Below are 17,500 nucleotides of genomic sequence, written 5' to 3'. Positions count from 1 at the left end.
TCTGTTGAACATCTCCACAACTCTGGTGAACATCTCCACAACTCTGGTGAACATCTCCACAACTCTGGGGAACATCTCCACAACTGTGGTGAACATCTCCACAACTGTGGTGAACATCTCCACAACTCTGGTGAACATCTCCACAACTCTGGGGAACATCTCCACAACTCTGGTGAACATCTCCACAACTCTGTTGAACATCTCCACAACTGTGGTGAACATCTCCACAACTGTGGTGAACATCTCCACAACTCTGGTAAACATCTCCACAACTCTGTTGAACATCTCCACAACTCTGTTGAACATCTCCACAACTCTGGTGAACATCTCCACAACTCTGGTGAACATCTCCACAACTCTGTTGAACATCTCCACAACTGTGGTGAACATCTCCACAACTCTGTTGAACATCTCCACAACTCTGGGGAACATCTCCACAACTCTGGTGAACATCTCCACAACTCTGTTGAACGTCTCCACAACTCTGGTGAACATCTCCACAACTCTGGTGAACATCTCCACAACTCTGTTGAACATCTCCACAACTGTGGTGAACATCTTCTTCACGAACATCTCCACAACTCTGGGGAACATCTCAGGAACTTGTGTTCTGGTTCTGGTTTTCCAGAACAGAAGTCTTTATCAGACCAATTGTGGTACATCCTCCCAGTGTTTGAAGTATTCAAGCCAACCATGCTGTAGATTCCGAGTGTTGCTCCGTCTGATGGGATGTCGTCAGTGTAGAGAGTGACCTGCAGGCTGTTCTCATCTTCTTCTCCTGTCTCCCTGAAGACTGGAACTGTTGACACCGACGTTCTGTCAGTGGAGGAGGAGGCCTTTGAAATGCAGCAATCATCGCAGCACATCTCATTACGTGTCTGCGACCTTTGACCTTTCACCTCCAGCCCTCCCTTCTCTCTCTCTCATTAGTCCCATAATCTGTTGTCATGGCTACGGCAGGCTCCTGGTACGATCCTGTGTCGCTTGGAAGCCGATGAGTTATCCATCATGTAGAACGAGTTTTTTGTTGTTGTCACAGATCCATATCTGGGTGTTGAACGAGTGTGTACAGTGTTTTATGATTGATGTACGGGCCGGTAGCTTTCTAGGGTATACTCTGGTACGTGATAGAAAAACCAGGGTATAGTCTGGTTCATGATGTAAACAGTGTGTCTATGTACATCTGTCTGTGTCTATATACAGTATGTGTGTGCATGTATATCTGTGTGTATGTATATCTGTCTGCGTGTCGGTTTTTTGGGGTCACGGTTTCGGTTTTGTTTCGCAAATTAGGGGAAAGAAAAAAACATGACCATTTCAGTGTTCTCTCTGTATTTTCGGTGTATTTTCTGTATATCCGGCGCAGTGTGAGGTCCCAGAGCGCAGAAGGGGGGTGGATCCGGCGACTCAAAACGGGGGTTGGAGGAAACCGAAAAACCGAACACAAAAAAAGACACTGCCTTACATAGCTTCTCTGACTAAAAAAAACAGTTTGTGCATCAGGGCAATGTATATTTACACTGCAGAGCATGCACGGCATGGGTGTGAAACATTAAAAGTAAACACTGCAACAATCGTTTTTACAAGCAGTAATTATTCATCGGATAGTCGTTAAGTTGGCAACACTGCTCTGTGGGTGTTCGGTTGTGTTTAAAAAGAAAAAAGATAGATCCGAAAAACCGTGGTTACATGTAAAACCTAACTGTGGATAAAGTGTTGGACGGTTTGTTTTTTTTCGGTTCGGTTTGGCAACCCTAGTAAGTATATAGTTGTGTGTGTTTGTTATAGTAATATATGTGTGTGACATAGCTGGCTGGTGATTGGCTAGTTCTCTGCTTCCTGGTGGTGATGAGTAGGCCCGGTAGCTGAGCACTACATTCCTGCATTCCACATGGGGGGAGGGGACACTGGGGGGCTCGCTGTGTGAGGCCGGGCATGTGTGTGAGGCTGTTTGAGGCCGGGCATGTATGTGAGGCAGTGTGAGGCTGGGTATTTGTGTGGATGTCTGAGCATCACAGTGTTGCGGAATAAGAGAGCGGTATTCTGGCAGGCAGCTGAGAGTCTCAGCAAAGAGAGGGAACAAGAGAGAGAGGGAACAAGAGAGAGAGAGAGAGAGAGAGAGAGAGAGAGAGAGAGAGAGAGAGAGAGAGAGAGAGAGAGAGAGAGAGAGAGAGAGAGAAAGAAAGAGAAAGAGAGAGAGAGAGAGAGAGAGAGAGAGAGAGAGAGGGGCAGAAGGAGAGAAAAAGAGAAGGAGAAAGAGAAAGAAGGAGTGACAGAAGGAGACAGAGACAGAAGGAGAGTAATTGTTCAACAAACCAAAAAGGCCTATCTGGAACATTGGAACAACCAAACCAAAACACTAAACAAACTAAGTTGCTATCAGGCCCTAAACAGAGATTATGAATTGGCTAAATATCTTTATACTGTCAAAGATATAAAACAAAGGCTGATCCTGACCAAGTACACAATCAGTGACCACAGTCTAGCCATTGAAAAAGGCAGACACAAAAAAAGCTGGTTACCAAAATAATCCAGATGATGTGGTCACTGTATGACAGGTGAGGTAGAGACAGAGATGCACTTTCTACTACAAAGCCTACATTACAGAAATACCAGACAGCATTTCTTTAATACATTTGAAACCCTTATATGATCGTTCACCGTACTGTGACACCACAATGATGAAAAGATGAAAGTACTCTTAGGGGAGGGGCACACAGCCTCCCTATCTGGACGATTTCTTAAAGAGTGCCATGACATGAGGGCCTTAACATTTGACCTTTTATTTATTATATGTATTGTCCATTTCACTATGTACTATTCACTTTAGTTATTTTTGTTTTGATTTTGTTTTTGGAGGTGGAGAGAGAGAGAGACAAACAGACAGACAGGTGGAGTAACAGACAGACAGACAGGAGGAGAGAGAGAGAGAGAGAAAGGGAGAGAGAGAGACAGACAGACAGACAGACAGACAGGTGGGAGAGAGAGAGAGAAAGAGAGAGAGAGAGAGAGAGAGAGAGAGAGACAGACAGACAGACAGACAGACAGACAGACAGACAGACAGACAGACAGGTGGGGAGAGAGAAAGAGAGAGAGAGAGAGAGAGAGAGAGAGAGAGAGAGAGAGAGACAGACAGGTGGAGAGAGAGACCGACAGGAGGAGTGTGTAGCTGAGGACCCCGACAGAGACCGAGGGCTTAGTGAGCTAGCACTGATTAGGGTATTCACTCTGTGGTTTTTAATCATCCCGCAGAATTAACAAGCTTTGCAGATAAGACTAACAAATAGAAAATGAAATATTTGAAAATCACACAATAAACAAATGCAATTATCTATGGAAATGAATAGGAAGTGTGAGCAGATCAACCCTGTTACCCCTGGGTGGAAGGGAGGCACACGTGTGTGTGTGTGTGTGTGTGGGGGGGGGGTGTATGTGTGTGTGTATAGGTGTGTGTGTGTGGGGGGGTGTATGTGTGTGTGTATAGGTGTGTGTGTGGGGGGGTGTATGTGTGTGTGTATAAGTGTGTGTGTGGGGGGGTGTATGTGTGTGTGTATAGGTGTGTGTGTGCTCGTCCGGGGATTACAGTTGTCCCATAAGGGGGTTTATGGTCTGTTTCCTGAAAATTACAGATAGCAGTCTTATCCTCTACGAGATGAATATACAGTACGTGTGTGTGTTTGTCTGTGTTTGTCTGTGTTTGTCTGTGTGTGTGTTTGTGTGTATTTGTGTGGGTTTTAAGCTTTCCCCTAGGGTCTAAGCCAGTCAGTCTGAGAGAAACTGCGTGCTGGCAATATGTGTGTGTATGTTTGTGTGTATGTGGTGCATTTTTTGTGTTGTTTAAGGATTGTCATAAGCCTTTGAAATGCCTCATGATGGGCCATGCAACAGGACTGAATCACTGACTGAATCACTGACTGAATGTCTGACTACCAAAATTCAGATTCAAAACAAGATAATTACAGTAACTAAACACACTACTCTTCTTAATGACTGACTCACTGACTGACCCACTCACTCACTGACTGACTGGAAGGGCAGGTAACAAGGGGTTAACAAAGTAATCAACAACCAGCCTGGATCAGCAGAGTACAGGCACGTGCATCCACACACACACACACACACACACACACAGAAACACACGCACACAAACCAGAGATGAAGAATTAATTTCAGATGTTGATGATTACAGGGATTCCGCATTCATAGCAGCAGGGGGGGAGTGGTGATGTTCCTCCAAGACCAAGCAGTAGATCTACGAGCTTGTTTACTCTACTGGACTCTACTGTACTGTCCTCTACTCTACTGCGCTGCTGATGAATTCAGAGAAAGACAGCTGCACTCGCCAGGAAACTGTATCTCTATATTTCCATATTCACACTGTGACCCACATCCCCACCAGCCTCAATGATAACTCTGTCCTCAAAGAGAGGGTGAAAATGTGTGTGACAGAGAGTGTGTGTGTGTGTGTGTGTATGTGAGTGTGTATGGTCGTGTTTGTGTGTGTGCGTGAGAGAGAGTGTTTGTGTGTATGTGACTGTGTGTGTGCGAGAGCATGTGTTTATATGTGTGTTTGTACGTGAGTGTGTGTGAGAGAGCATGGGAGTGTGTGTGTGCTTGTGTGTGTCCGCCACCAGGGGTGGCTGGCTGGCAGAAGCAGTGGACCAGTGTGAAGGTGGGGGAGGGGGGGCTCTGCGGGGTCATGCAGGGTGAAGCAGGGAGGGACAGGGTGGAGCCAGTCAGATGTTGGATGGGCCAGTCAGGTACAGTAGATAATACTGTCAGAGGTGAACCGTGGGTTGGACCTTGGTGGTGACGTGTGTGTGTGTGTGTGTGGGGGGGGGGGTGACTGTGTCCAGATGTGGGGTTGGGGTGGAGGCGGGAGGGACACATTAGCTGATTGCTGATGGGGGCCTGGCAGAGATGGACAGACTAATTGGATTGGAGGGTGAGGCGATGGCGTAATCTCTCTGTGTTGGTGTGTGTGTTGTGTGTGTGTGGCGTGTGTTAATGTGATGGTGTCATGTCATTTCTGGACTGGCTCTGCAGGTAATTGGCACCCATGATCTCACCCAGAGGACTGTGTGTGTCTGTGTCTGATTGTGTTGTCTAAAGGACGCCCTGGAAGAGCCTAACTTAAAGCAGGCGGAACACACACACGGTGTCAGTGATGCGGAAGAGCAATACGAGGTGTTCAGTGGATCTAACTGTGTGTTTTAGTGTGTGTGTTTGTGTGCGAGAAAATGTAGAATATGTGGACTATAGATTAGAATAATACAAGGCAAGAAAGACGGTGTCTACTAAACGTGTGTGTGTGTGTGTGGCATGTTTGTGTGTGTTCCCGAGAGCTGCAGCTGAGGCAGTGAGCTCTCTACACAGCCAGGGGGAGAGAGAGAGGGCAAAGCTCATTAGCATAAGAAGAGGACCTTCGGCCAATCGTAGACCGGGAGAGGGAATGTCGGGATTGTGCAGGAACTGGGGGGGGGGGGGGGGGGTGTCGGGTTACTGCGCATTCTTCCTCAGGCTGGAGAGAGTCGGAGACAGAGAGAGGGAGTTGGAGAAAGAGAGAGAAGGCAAGGGGGGAGAGAGCGATAGCGAGTGAGGGCAGAGAAAAAGGTGGGGGAAAGAGAGACAGAGAGAGAGAGAGAGAGAGAGAGAGAGAGAGAGAGAGAGAGAGAGAGAGAGAGAGAGAGGAGAGGGAGGGAGAAGATAGACAGTGTCATTCTTCCTGTGTGAGATCACAGTAGAAGGAGAATGTGTTAGGGTCTGCCTCAGCCAGAGATTGCCAGCCAGGTTCACACAGCCTGGGAAGTTAGCCTGCTGGTAGCAAGACAGGGAGAGCAGGCTACGCACGGGGTGGAATCTCAGCCCCGGACTCAGCTCCCTCACACGGACCTCACCACCGGGCCCAAAATGAACTATCTGGTGAGTCTGTCCTCTTGAGTGTGTGTGTGTGTGTGTGTGCGCGCGCGTTTGTTTGCGAATGTGTGTGTGTGTTTGCTGTTCTCGGAGCTGTGTGAACGCTTTAGCAGGACATGCTAAATACCCCAGCTGTGAACGAGAGGAAAAAGGAGAGGGAGGGAAGGAGTCTGAGGGAAGAAAAGGAAAAGAAAGAAAGAGTGAGTGAGAGAGGTAGAGAAGGGGAGGGGGGAGAACTTGAGTTAACATTTTTCTGTGGATTCCTACCTTTTGTTGGTTCCCAGCAGGGGTTTGAGTGCTGTGCCATTATGTGCTGGTTTGGGTTGTTGGTTTGTCTGAGTGTAATGGCTGTGTGTGTATTCAAGAAAGGTCGAAGACATGTTAGCTCTAACAAAGTGCCTCAGTCATTTACTGAAGTAAATGTGGTCAGGAGTAGAATAGTTCAGCATTACCTAGCTCAGCCGAAGTAGTTCAAGTAATAGTAAGTCATAGGATTAAAAGTAAGTAATACAGTTGTAGGGTTTTTTTTTGTGTCGAGTTTAGCCAGTGTGTTTGTGTTTGGTTCACTTTCGGATTAAACTGTGCGGTTGTGTCGCAAAAAGCCTCTGGAAGGGAGGAGGGGAGGGTGGAAGACGGAGAAGAAGATTGAAGGAGAAACACTGGAGAGAGAGAAATGCAGAGAGAGAGAGAGACGTGGAGCTCTGCTGTGCTGCCCTGGACTGCTGACTCAGGAGAAAGGCCAGAGAGATTAAGGTTTTATGGCGAGCGAAGGAAGAGAAAGACAAAAGTAGAGCAGAGAATAACGGGGTCAGGGGAAAGCTGAGGTAGAAGCAGAGCGATGGGACCGAAGAGGGAGAGAGAGAGAGGGTGAGAGAAGGAGAAAGAGGGGCAGTGTTGTGGTCTGGGCATTGGCAGCGGTGGTTCGTTCCTTGCTATTGTTTGAAAGTGTTGGCATTCTGACAGCTTGTAGTGCAGTAACTTGACAAGGGAGTCATTCTACATGGGGGAGAAGTAGCTACATGGATAGTTCAGCATGGGGCTGGGATGGACCCATCTTTTGTCCTCCGTGATTGAACAGTCACACTCGTAACTCGTAACGTAATTGGCGGTAAAAGGACCCAACCAGTCCTGCAGAACTGTTACTAAGGAAACCTGTCCGGGTTACGACCGATTATAAGCGTGTAATTATACAATCAGTAGCCACAGTCGTAGCTATTACACTAATGGGGCTGTGGAGTCGACCAGGCAGGAAGTAAAGCAGTCTATGTATAGGAGGGAAGGGTTCCCCCCATACCTTAGAGGGGGAGGGAGGGCCCGTAGCATGTTAGAGAACGGTGGGGGGCCGAGGGGTGAGGTTGACGGGGGGTCAAGAGGTTGAGGCAGGGGAGGCGGGAGAGTGTTGGATATGGAAGATATTTGGTGGGAGTTTTAGGAGACATAGATTAGGGTAGGTGGGGTTAGGAGTCGGATGGCTGAGCGGTGAGGGAGTCGGGCTAGTAATCAGAAGGTTGCGTCTTTGGGCAAGGCACTTTACCCTACTTGCCTCGGGGGAATGTCCCTGTACTTACTGTAAGTCGCTCTGGATAAGAGCGTCTGCTAAATGACTAAATGTAAATGTAATGTGTGCTGAGTTGGGGTGGGTAGGGTTAGACAGTCGTGTTGGGGGGTGGTCCTGGCTATCTGACTCAGCCCTGGAATGTCCCAGGAATGTCCCCACCTCCGTGGAAGCCCTGTGATCCGCCGTGAACTCTGCGCTGTCTGTGACTCAGCCCCGGGGGTAACGTCTGACTCACACAGGTGAACGGGTCCGGTTTGACCCGCAGAAAGACACACACCTGGGAATGACACTCTCCCAGCGTTGAAGTATACCCACTCACTGAGTCATGTCTGCAGACGTGTCGCCGTGACTCGGACACATGTGAACGATTCGCTCACAGTCGGCTCGGTGTGCGATGTCATCGTTCACAGGCTGTCTCGTCCCTTTATAGATGTGGGACGTGGTCGTTTCCGAGTCACTCTGCCACAGCTTCACTTTAAGCTGGTACACATTAAGCCCCACAAGTGTGTGGGAGCCATTCAGACCCTGGTGTGTGAGAGAGAGAGAGATAGACAGAGAGAGAGAGAGAGAGAGAGAGAGAGAGAGAGAGAGAGAGAGAGAGAGAGAGAGAGAGAGAGAGAGAGAGAGAGAGAGAGAGAGAGAGAGAGAGAGAGAGAGAGAGAGAGAGAGAGAGAGAGAGAGAGAGAGAGAGAGAGAGAGAGAGAGAGAGAGAGAGAGAGAGAGAGAGAGAGAGAGAGAGAAGGGGGAACCCTAGTCAGTGTCAGGTCTTGCAGTGCTTTTAGATTCAGCCCCCCCCCCCCCTCCTTTTTGCAGACCACTGGAATGTTTGGCTGATGTTGCCGTGACGTCGGGCCTGTGCAGAGGGATTGCATCCACTCTCTCAGTCCTGTTATTATGGGATTTATGACTGGGCACTGAGCAGATTCTCAACATGTTTTGACCATTGCTAATGTGTTTGAGATGGAGAGAGCAGAGGAAGACAGAGAGATTAGTCATGTTTTTTGACCTTGTCCTTCGTCTTTTACTGTGTGTGTGTCACACTGTGTGTGTGTGTGCGTGAGAGATACAAAGAAAGCCTTCAACATTATTTGAACAACAATAGTAAAACTTCACAGCTGGCTAGGCTAACCTAACTTGGACAACAGCAGACATGCTGCCTCTGTTTTCACCTGAAGTTAGCTAGTTCGCCTTGCATAGCCTGTCTGTGTGCCACAAGTTAGCCTAGTGTCACCTTTCTGTGTTTCACTGGTTAGCTTAGCATAGCTTGTCTATACCCCTGGTTATCTTAGCATAGCCTGTCTGTGTCTCATTGGTTAGCTTAGCATAGCCTGTCTATATGCCACTGGTTATCTTAGCATAGCTTGTCTATACCCCACTGGTTAGCTTAGCATAACCTGTGTGTCTGCCACTTCAGCGTTGAGCAACAAGCAGGCCGCCAGGCAGCCGGTCACACCCCCAGCCTTAGTCATAGCCTGCAGCTATAGGTTTTGGAGTTGTTTTCCTGTGCTGTTCAAACTTGACTGGACAGGAAAAAGGATCGTCAAGAGAGAGGTTTGTAATCTGTTATGACACCTACAGATGAGTCACTGCTCAGCCAGCAGTGTGGAGCACCTTAGCAGAACAGTAAAACCGGACTGCGTAGGTGCTGGTCCTCGGTATCGCGTAGGTGGGAGTGCTGATGTTTGACTGAGGTACGGTGCGCTGAGATCAAACTTGGTTGGTCGATCTCCCTTGGTGTTGTGCGTATGGGTGTTGTTCTGTTTTGTGGAGCTTGCATGTGTTTTGAGGGTTAGTGTGGGAATGTGTGTGTAAATGTGTTACAGTCCTGGAATGTGATGGAAGGAAAGTAACTGGAGAGGTGTGTGTGTCTGTGTGAGGTTGTGGAATGTTCCGGTAAGGGGGACGCACTGGAGCAGGAGGGAAACGGGTTTGGGCTTGCCCTGTGAATACCAGGGACACACACACTACCTTAGAGGGTCACACACACGCTACCTTAGACAGTCGCACACTACCTTAGACAGTCACACACACACACAAACACACACACACACACTACCTTAGACAGTCACACACACACACACACACACACACTACCTTAGACAGTCACACACACACACACACACACACTCACACACACACACACACACACACTACCTTAGAGGGTCACACATACACTACTATAGAGGGTCACACACAAGCACACGTACACACTCACATACACACACGTTCACACACACGTACACGCAACCATACCTGCTCGACACACATCCCGATGTCAAGGCTTCTCAGCAATATGAAAACATGATCACTTCATCCATTATGATGCTCATGTTCTCCACTGGGACAGCGTGGAGAGCTGCTCTCCAGCCAGGTGTGCTCTCTCTGGGCTGTCCGTGTCCCGCCTGGTCCTCCAGTCTCCTCCAGGGCTGTGTGGCTTCCAGCAGCAGACTGGCTGTGAGCATCTGTTCACTAACTATGGGTAGCCACATACGGATAGCTGGGGTTATTATGGGCTGGTCTCTAATTGCTGTTTTCTGAGAAGGAGCAAATCCTTCAGCTTATGCTGTGGGTATATGTGTCTGTGTGCAGGTGTGTGTGTGTGTATGTCTGTGTGTGAGTTTATGTGTGTGTGTGAGTTTATGTGTGTGAGTTTATGTGTGTGTGTGAGTTTATGTGTGTGTGTGAGTTTATGTGTGTGAGTGAGTTTATGTGTGTGTGTGAGTTTATGTGTGTGTGTGAGTTTATGTGTGTGTGTGTGTGTGTGTGTGCCTGTGTGGTGTCTGAGTCTTTGCTGATAGACAACCAGCAGATCCTCATCAGACAGTCTGAGTCACATCTCTCCATTCACTCAGGTCCTGTTTGCGACAGCCAGACATGTGTGTGTGTGTGTGTGTGTGTGTGTGGAGATGACGGGCAGACTGGGGGAGTTACTGTGATCGACCCCACACCCATAACTAAACAGTTCCTTCCAGCCCCCTAGCCTCCCTGCGTAGGCCTTTTGCGACGTCCTCGTGTCCGCTCTTCCTACCTATAGTGGTGGGTCCCGTCATGTCATCAGTGGAGACGAGGTTGTTTTGTCTACCAGGTCCATCTGTTTTCAACCAATAAAACTGCCTGGAACTGTCTGGCTGTTTGTTTAAAGGAGGGAGGGAGTGAGGGAAGGAGAGACCAGAGAGAGAGAGAGAGAGGAGGGGGGAGGGGGACAGAGGGAGAGGAGAAGAAAGAATAGAGGAGAAGAAACACAAAAGGGAGAAATAGCAGAGTTGTCTGCCAGAGATGACTTATAGCGGTCCTGCTTTTGTTGGGTGTAGGAGGAGGTGGGGAGAGAGGAGAGGAAAGTTCATGAGGCTTTTTTTCCCCTCTGTGTGCCCAGGTCCTGTGCCTTTAGGACAAATACACACACGACACACACACACACACCCTCCTGTTAGCCAGTGTTTGTCCCTTGGGGTCACGCAGAGGCAAAAGACAAAGGCCACCCTGCCCCTCCTCCCCTTAAACACACACACACACACCAAACACACCACACACACACCAGCACCATGCCTTCCCATCCTCTGACCTGTCGGCACTGAGCGCGCTCCACCAGCTGTCATGTTACTTCCTGTTCAGTGGCTGTGTGAATGAACGGCCTCCACTTCCCCTCCCTACCTCCATCCCTCCTCCATTACTCCCTGCACCCTTACTCTCTCTCCCTCTTTCTCTCTGTCTGTCTGTCTGTCTATATCCGTGTCTCTTTTTCTCTCCATCTCTCTTTCCGCCCCCCTCTCTCTCTGTCTTTTTCTCTCACTCTCTCTCTTCTCTCAGCTCCTGACCGTACCTCAGTCCCAGGTTCTTCCTCTGTCTCCCTGCTCCTGAGGCAGGCAGTGTTTAGGGGAAGGCAGGTCTATGTCCATGTGGACCGTGTGCTCTGAGACCTGTCCTCTCAAGTCTCTCCCCAGCCAGAGAGCCGCTGCACTCTGCTGCCCCCACAGCCTTTTAAATGCAAATCAATGAACTTTCAGGCCTTCAGACGATGAATATCCCTCTGTTGTGTTGCTTTCAACCTGTCTTTCTTCCCAGGAGATATAATAAAGTTTGGCGTCGGTCGGCTGTGGGGACAGAGAGAGTGTGTGTTTGTGTGTGTGTTTGTTGAGGGGGCTTAGACCAACGCATTACCATGGTGATTATCCCCATGGAGATATGTCATGTCATGCAGCCTGTATAGGGTTCTGGGATACCACAATGGCCGTATTGGTAGAGCAACGCTCACATTGCAAACCACCTGACTGCACAGTCACACAGCAAGTTAGTATGACAGACGGACTTGCATGCTGGTCCATGGATCCAGATAGTGGCTGGTGATATTAGTTTGTCCCTCCGTCCTGTTTCCACTCTAAACAGCAGAGTTCACAGCAGGTTTCCATGGTCACAGCAGGTTACCGTGGCCGCATGACCACCTGACCAGCCTGTTGTAGCAACAGCACATTCAAATGGCACATGCTGGTTTGACTAGTAAGGAGGGTTGAGGGCGGAAGGCTACCAGCTCATCACTGTCAGAGTTGTGTATCAGAGTTATGCGGTTGTGTGTGTCAACGTCCTGTGATTCGTTCATTTAGCAGATGGTTTCTCTTTACCTGAGACCTCTTGATTGGTTGGCAAATATTCCAGTCTGCTGTGTTCTGTGTAAATGTGGACGTGCCGATCTGAGGTCATCAAGACTCATTTAGAGTAAGTTGATGTTTATGCCTCACTGACGAAGACATGGTCATAAAATAGACTTTTTCTCACAAGGGTGTGGTATGTGTGTATATCGGTGTGTTGGTCAGTATTTTTGTGTGAGATGTGTGTGTGTTGGTGTGAGTGTTGGTGTGAGACTTGAATGTGTGTGTTGGTGTGTGTGTGTGTGTGTATGTTGGTGTGTGTGTGTATGTGCACTGTGTGGGTGTGTACTACAAATACAAGCAGGGGGATTCTAGAATGCAACGAGTCATTGACTCACAGCCAATCAGAGCAGCACGTGAATCACTCCCAAGGCACTTCCTGTTTCAGAGAAAGAGAGAGAGAGATCTAATGGGGGAGGATTTACAGCCAACAGACGAGCCTTCAAGCTTATGAAGATAAAAGTTCAACTCGAGGTGACGTCATCAGTGCTCCGGAGGCTTGGCTCCGCCCCACGGGAAGTGAACTTTTGAGGAAAGTGGACAGAAGAATCTCTTTCTTTCCCTCTCTTCTTTCTTCTCTGAGAAAGAGAGGGACAATCTGTATGACGCACAAGCCGACCCACTCATTATGTCTTTGTCCCCGCAACAAACTCACCCTGGTGAAACATTCCACATTACCATCATCTATTACCATCATCTATTATCATAATCCCCAATCCCTGTATGTATGTTCACCACAGCTTCACTGGGGACAGAGATTAAGAATAGGGATGTAAATGAACTCATTATAATTTATTACCCTTCGTTACAGCTCATTAGCTGTAGCTGCTCCCTGAACAGTAGCTAGGCTAGCCAGGATGTCTGTTGTGAGGCTAGCTCAACCGTTTTAGAGAGAAAACCCTCGATGGATTTAGCAGATCTGTCTTAGATCCAGTCTGTTGTGAGGAGAAAGACAGGTTTTGATTAGGTTTGGGTGAAATGTTCACCCTCGGACCACAATGCCCTTCTTGGTCCAATGGTAAACGGTATCTAGCGACTTGACTCAGGGAGCTAGCGAACCAGGTTAGATCCCTGCTGGTCACATTGAGCTTTCAAGAGATGGAAGAGCTACAGCTCAGCTTCTGCCAAGATGCTAGTGAGCTCAACTGGCCAGTTCTCAATCAGGCCATTCTGCTGGACGGGGGACTGAGAGACACCCATTATCTGACTGCTCTAAGACAGTCTGTGTGAATGTATGCCTTCTTGTGTGCAAGTCGGCTGTACTGTGTGTGTGTGTGTGTACACACGTGCACGGGTGCGTGTGTGTTTGGGCAGCATGGTGACATCGCAGACAGCTGCTAGACCAAGACCACCTCTCAGAGTCTACAATGAGCTGTGTGTGTCTCCGCGGTGCGTGTGTGACGATGTGTGTGTGTGTGTGTGTTTGAGCGAGTGTGTGAGTTTGAGTGTGTGTGTGTGAGAGAGAAACAGAGACGGGGACTAAGTGGGGAGACAGACAGGGCATTCATCTCAGGACAGAGGCTGGTATGTGCTGTCCTCTTCTCTCATCACACCACTCCTCAGACCATCTAGAGAACAGCTCCACGGTACTGGCCTCTCACACACACACACACACACACGCACGCACCACACAGTCACAAAACACACACACACACACACACACTACAGAGATACACATACACCACAGTCACACACCACACACATCACACACACACCACAGTAATTGATAACTGACACAAGCATGATGACCATTTTGTAACCAGCACCACTGACAGCAACAATGGCTGGCTAACCAGTATGTTGTCTGTTCAACTCCCTGTGACTCCCTGTGATTCAGACCAAATAGACTCTCTCCTCTTCTCTGCCTGATAATAAACTTGGAAAGGCACTTCCCTGCACAACAGGAAACGACAACATCAATCAGGAAGTGCACCCTCACAATTAACCAATCAGAAGGGGCCCATTCAGACCAGGGACAGTGATGGAGGGCCGTCTGCGACCCGAAGCCTTTGTGTTTGTTGGAGAGAGAGAAAGCTGGCCTTATGCCAGGCACGTTCACTCCTCTATAGGACTAGGGGGATTCAGGGGGAGGGGGGAGGGAGGGAGGGAGGAGGGAGGGAGGGAGGGAGGGAGGGAGGGAGGGAGGGAGGGAGGGAGGGAGGGAGGGAGGGAGGGAGGGAGGGAGGGAGGGAGGGAGGGAGGGAGGGAGGGAGGGAGGGAGGGAGGGAGGGAGGGAGGGAGGGAGGGAGGGAGGATACAGGCAGAGGGAGGGTGTTGCTGGTCACAGAGAAACAACAAATATTGGTTTAGTTTCAAAGAGTCCAAGAGTGAGTGGGTGGCTCTGTTTGCTCATTGTGCTGGGCGAATGGTTTGTGTGTGTGTGTGTGTGCTGTTTGACGTATTGTTATTTAAACCAACAGGACTAGCTTTAAACAGGAACCCCTGGACATACTATCACTGATAGTTTCCCTCCTCTCCTCTGTTATTTTAGTTAGAAACATCTAGCAAAGCCTTCTGTGTTCCGTCCAAGACACCCAATGTTGGTGTTTGTTAGTGTCAGTTCACGCTGGTTAGCAGTCTAACCCTTCCTCCTCTCCTGTCTTTCCAGAACGTTCTGGCCAAGGCGCTGTACGACAATGTAGCGGAGTCTCCAGATGAGCTGTCCTTCCGGAAGGGTGACATCATGACCGTCCTGGAGCGCGACACCCAGGGATTGGACGGCTGGTGGCTCTGCTCCCTGCACGGGCGCCAAGGCATCGTCCCCGGCAACCGCCTCAAGATCCTGGTGGGCATGTACGACAAGCAGGCTCCTCCCACTCCCCAGACCAGTTCCGGCCCCGCGCTGCCCCGCCCACCCCTGCAGGGGGGCTATAGGAAGCCTCTTCCCTCCTCCCAATATACTTCCATGCACCCTGCCTACTCCACGCCCGGCCCCGCCCCTGCCACGCCCGACAGCATCTACATGATGCCCCCCTCCCCACGGCAAGCCCTCCCCCCAGAGCCTGTACCAGGTCCCTCCAACTCCCCAGGGCCCGCCCAAGGCCCCCCAGAAAAAACACCAACCTGTAGGCCAGGACATCTACCAGGTTCCCCCCCTCCGTAGGCCCAGCTCCGAGCCAGGACGTCTACCAGATTCCTCTCCCAGCCGGGGGGCCTGGTTCTGGGCAGGACATCTACCAGGTGCCCCCCTCTATGAGTCAACCTCAAGACATCTACCAGATCCCCCCTTCTCTGGAGATGAGGAGCTGGGAATCCTCCAAATCCCTGGGCAAGGTGAGTTACGACACCCAGAGAGACGCTGGTGCAGCCCAGCACACAGACCGCACACTCGCCACTTCCCTGCGCAGTAACTCAGACATCCTCTCCCCCTGACTTCCTGTTTTGTGTCGTTCGCTTGTTGTTGTTCAACCGGAGAAAGAAAGAAATGGGCTGTTTTCGTTTTGGTAAACAGCTCACGGTTGTCTATCGCTCAGGCTCAGGGAAGAAAGGAAAGACAACAGTGACAGACGGATCGAAAAGTGGGGTTGGAGAGTAAGACGGATACACAAGAATACGTAATACAGTCTTTAATAATTCAAGATATTTCCCGGGGGACAGTGTGTAAGCGCTTAGTCTTAGGCTCCAGACAAGAGGGAAAATGAATGTGTTTATGTGTGTGTGTCTCCTGGTGTGTGTATGTGTGTGTGTGTGTGTGTGTGCTGGTATTCTCCAGGGAACACCCTTCAGACCTGTTAAGGTGCACTGAGCCATACTGTGAACAACACTGTGAAGTGGAGTGTGATGCAGTGTGTGCGTGTGTATGTAGTGGAGTGTGATGCAGTGTGTGTGTGTGTAGTGGAGTGTGATGCAGTGTGTGTGTGTGTAGTGGAGTGTGATGCAGTGTGTGTGTATGTAGTGGAGTGTGATGCAGTGTGTGTGTATGTAGTGGAGTGTGATGCAGTGTGTGTGTGTGTATGTAGTGGAGTGTGATGCAGTGTGTGTGTGTGTAGTGGAGTGTGATGCAGTGTGTGTGTATGTAGTGGAGTGTGATGCAGTGTGTGTGTGTGTAGTGGAGTGTGATGCAGTGTGTGTGTGTGTAGTGGAGTGTGATGCAGTGTGTGTGTGTGTATGTAGTGGAGTGTGATGCAGTGTGTGTGTGTGTAGTGGAGTGTGATGCAGTGTGTGTGTGTGTAGTGGAGTGTGATGCAGTGTGTGTGTATGTAGTGGAGTGTGATGCAGTGTGTGTGTGTGTAGTGGAGTGTGATGCAGTGTGTGTGTGTGTATGTAGTGGAGTGTGATGCAGTGTGTGTGTGTGTAGTGGAGTGTGATGCAGTGTGTGTGTGTGTATGTAGTGGAGTGTGATGCAGTGTGTGTGTATGTAGTGGAGTGTGATGCAGTGTGTGTGTGTGTAGTGGAGTGTGATGCAGTGTGTGTGTATGTAGTGGAGTGTGATGCAGTGTGTGTGTGTGTAGTGGAGTGTGATGCAGTGTGTGTGTATGTAGTGGAGTGTGATGCAGTGTGTGTGTGTGTAGTGGAGTGTGATGCAGTGTGTGTGTGTGTAGTGGAGTGTGATGCAGTGTGTGTGTATGTAGTGGAGTGTGATGCAGTGTGTGTGTGTGTAGTGGAGTGTGATGCAGTGTGTGTGTGTGTAGTGGAGTGTGATGCAGTGTGTGTGTGTGTAGTGGAGTGTGATGCAGTGTGTGTGTGTGTATGTAGTGGAGTGTGATGCAGTGTGTGTGTGTGTGTGTGTGTGTGGGGGTGTGTGTGTGTGTGTGTAGTGGAGTGGAGTGTGATGCAGTGTGTGTGTGTGTGTATGTGTGTGTGTGTGTGTGTAGTGGAGTGTGATGCAGTGTGTGTGTATGTAGTGGAGTGTGATGCAGTGTGTGTGTGTGTGTGTGTGTGTGTGGGTGTGTGTGGGTGTGTGTGTGTGTGTGTAGTGGAGTGGAGTGTGATGCAGTGTGTGTGTGTGTGTATGTGTGTGTGTGTGTGTGTGTAGTGGAGTGTGATGCAGTGTGTGTGTGTGTGTGCGTGTAGTGGAGTGTGATGATGATGATGGTGCAGCAGTAAGGTACAGCTGGTCCCTGTAGGAGAGATGCCCAACCCCACACACACACTTTTCCTTCTTAATGAATTCCCCCTCTTCTCCCCCTCTTTACCCAGCCCTCCCTTCTCACCCCCCCCCCCCACCATGACCCCCCCTTCCCCCATATGTATGTGACAGTGTCACTGTAGCTACAAGCTAGCACAATCCGCACTGTTTTAGCACATTTAGCACAGAATGAAACAAAGTTCCATTCATGTATAGAAATCAAAGAATGTTTATGTATAAGACATACATTCATGCAACTGATCACAAACACTATATACAGTTTGATCAAGTATTGTGTGCTGTATGACCCAACAA

The 17,500-nt window shown here is 49.4% G+C and overlaps 1 protein-coding gene across 1 annotated transcript in view; it reads left to right on the top strand.

Annotated features, from left to right (window-relative positions):
- The first annotated feature begins 5,569 nt into the window (after window positions 1-5,569).
- bcar1 (BCAR1 scaffold protein, Cas family member) overlaps window positions 5,570-17,500 on the top strand; it is a 28,851-nt gene continuing 16,920 nt past the window's right edge. Inside the window, 4 exon segments of the mRNA XM_084672874.1 lie at window positions 5,570-5,922; window positions 14,726-15,094; window positions 15,096-15,206; window positions 15,208-15,390. Coding sequence (XP_084529000.1) covers window positions 5,911-5,922; window positions 14,726-15,094; window positions 15,096-15,206; window positions 15,208-15,390 — 675 coding nt within the window. The 5' untranslated portion in view covers window positions 5,570-5,910.

Source organism: Hypomesus nipponensis, chromosome 14, assembly GCF_054491055.1.
Source record: "Hypomesus nipponensis isolate SF chromosome 14, ASM5449105v1, whole genome shotgun sequence".
In the NCBI taxonomy this organism is placed as follows: Eukaryota; Metazoa; Chordata; class Actinopteri; order Osmeriformes; family Osmeridae; genus Hypomesus; species Hypomesus nipponensis.
Note: the sequence above shows the minus strand (reverse complement) of the source record. Positions and strands in the feature narration are given on the sequence as shown.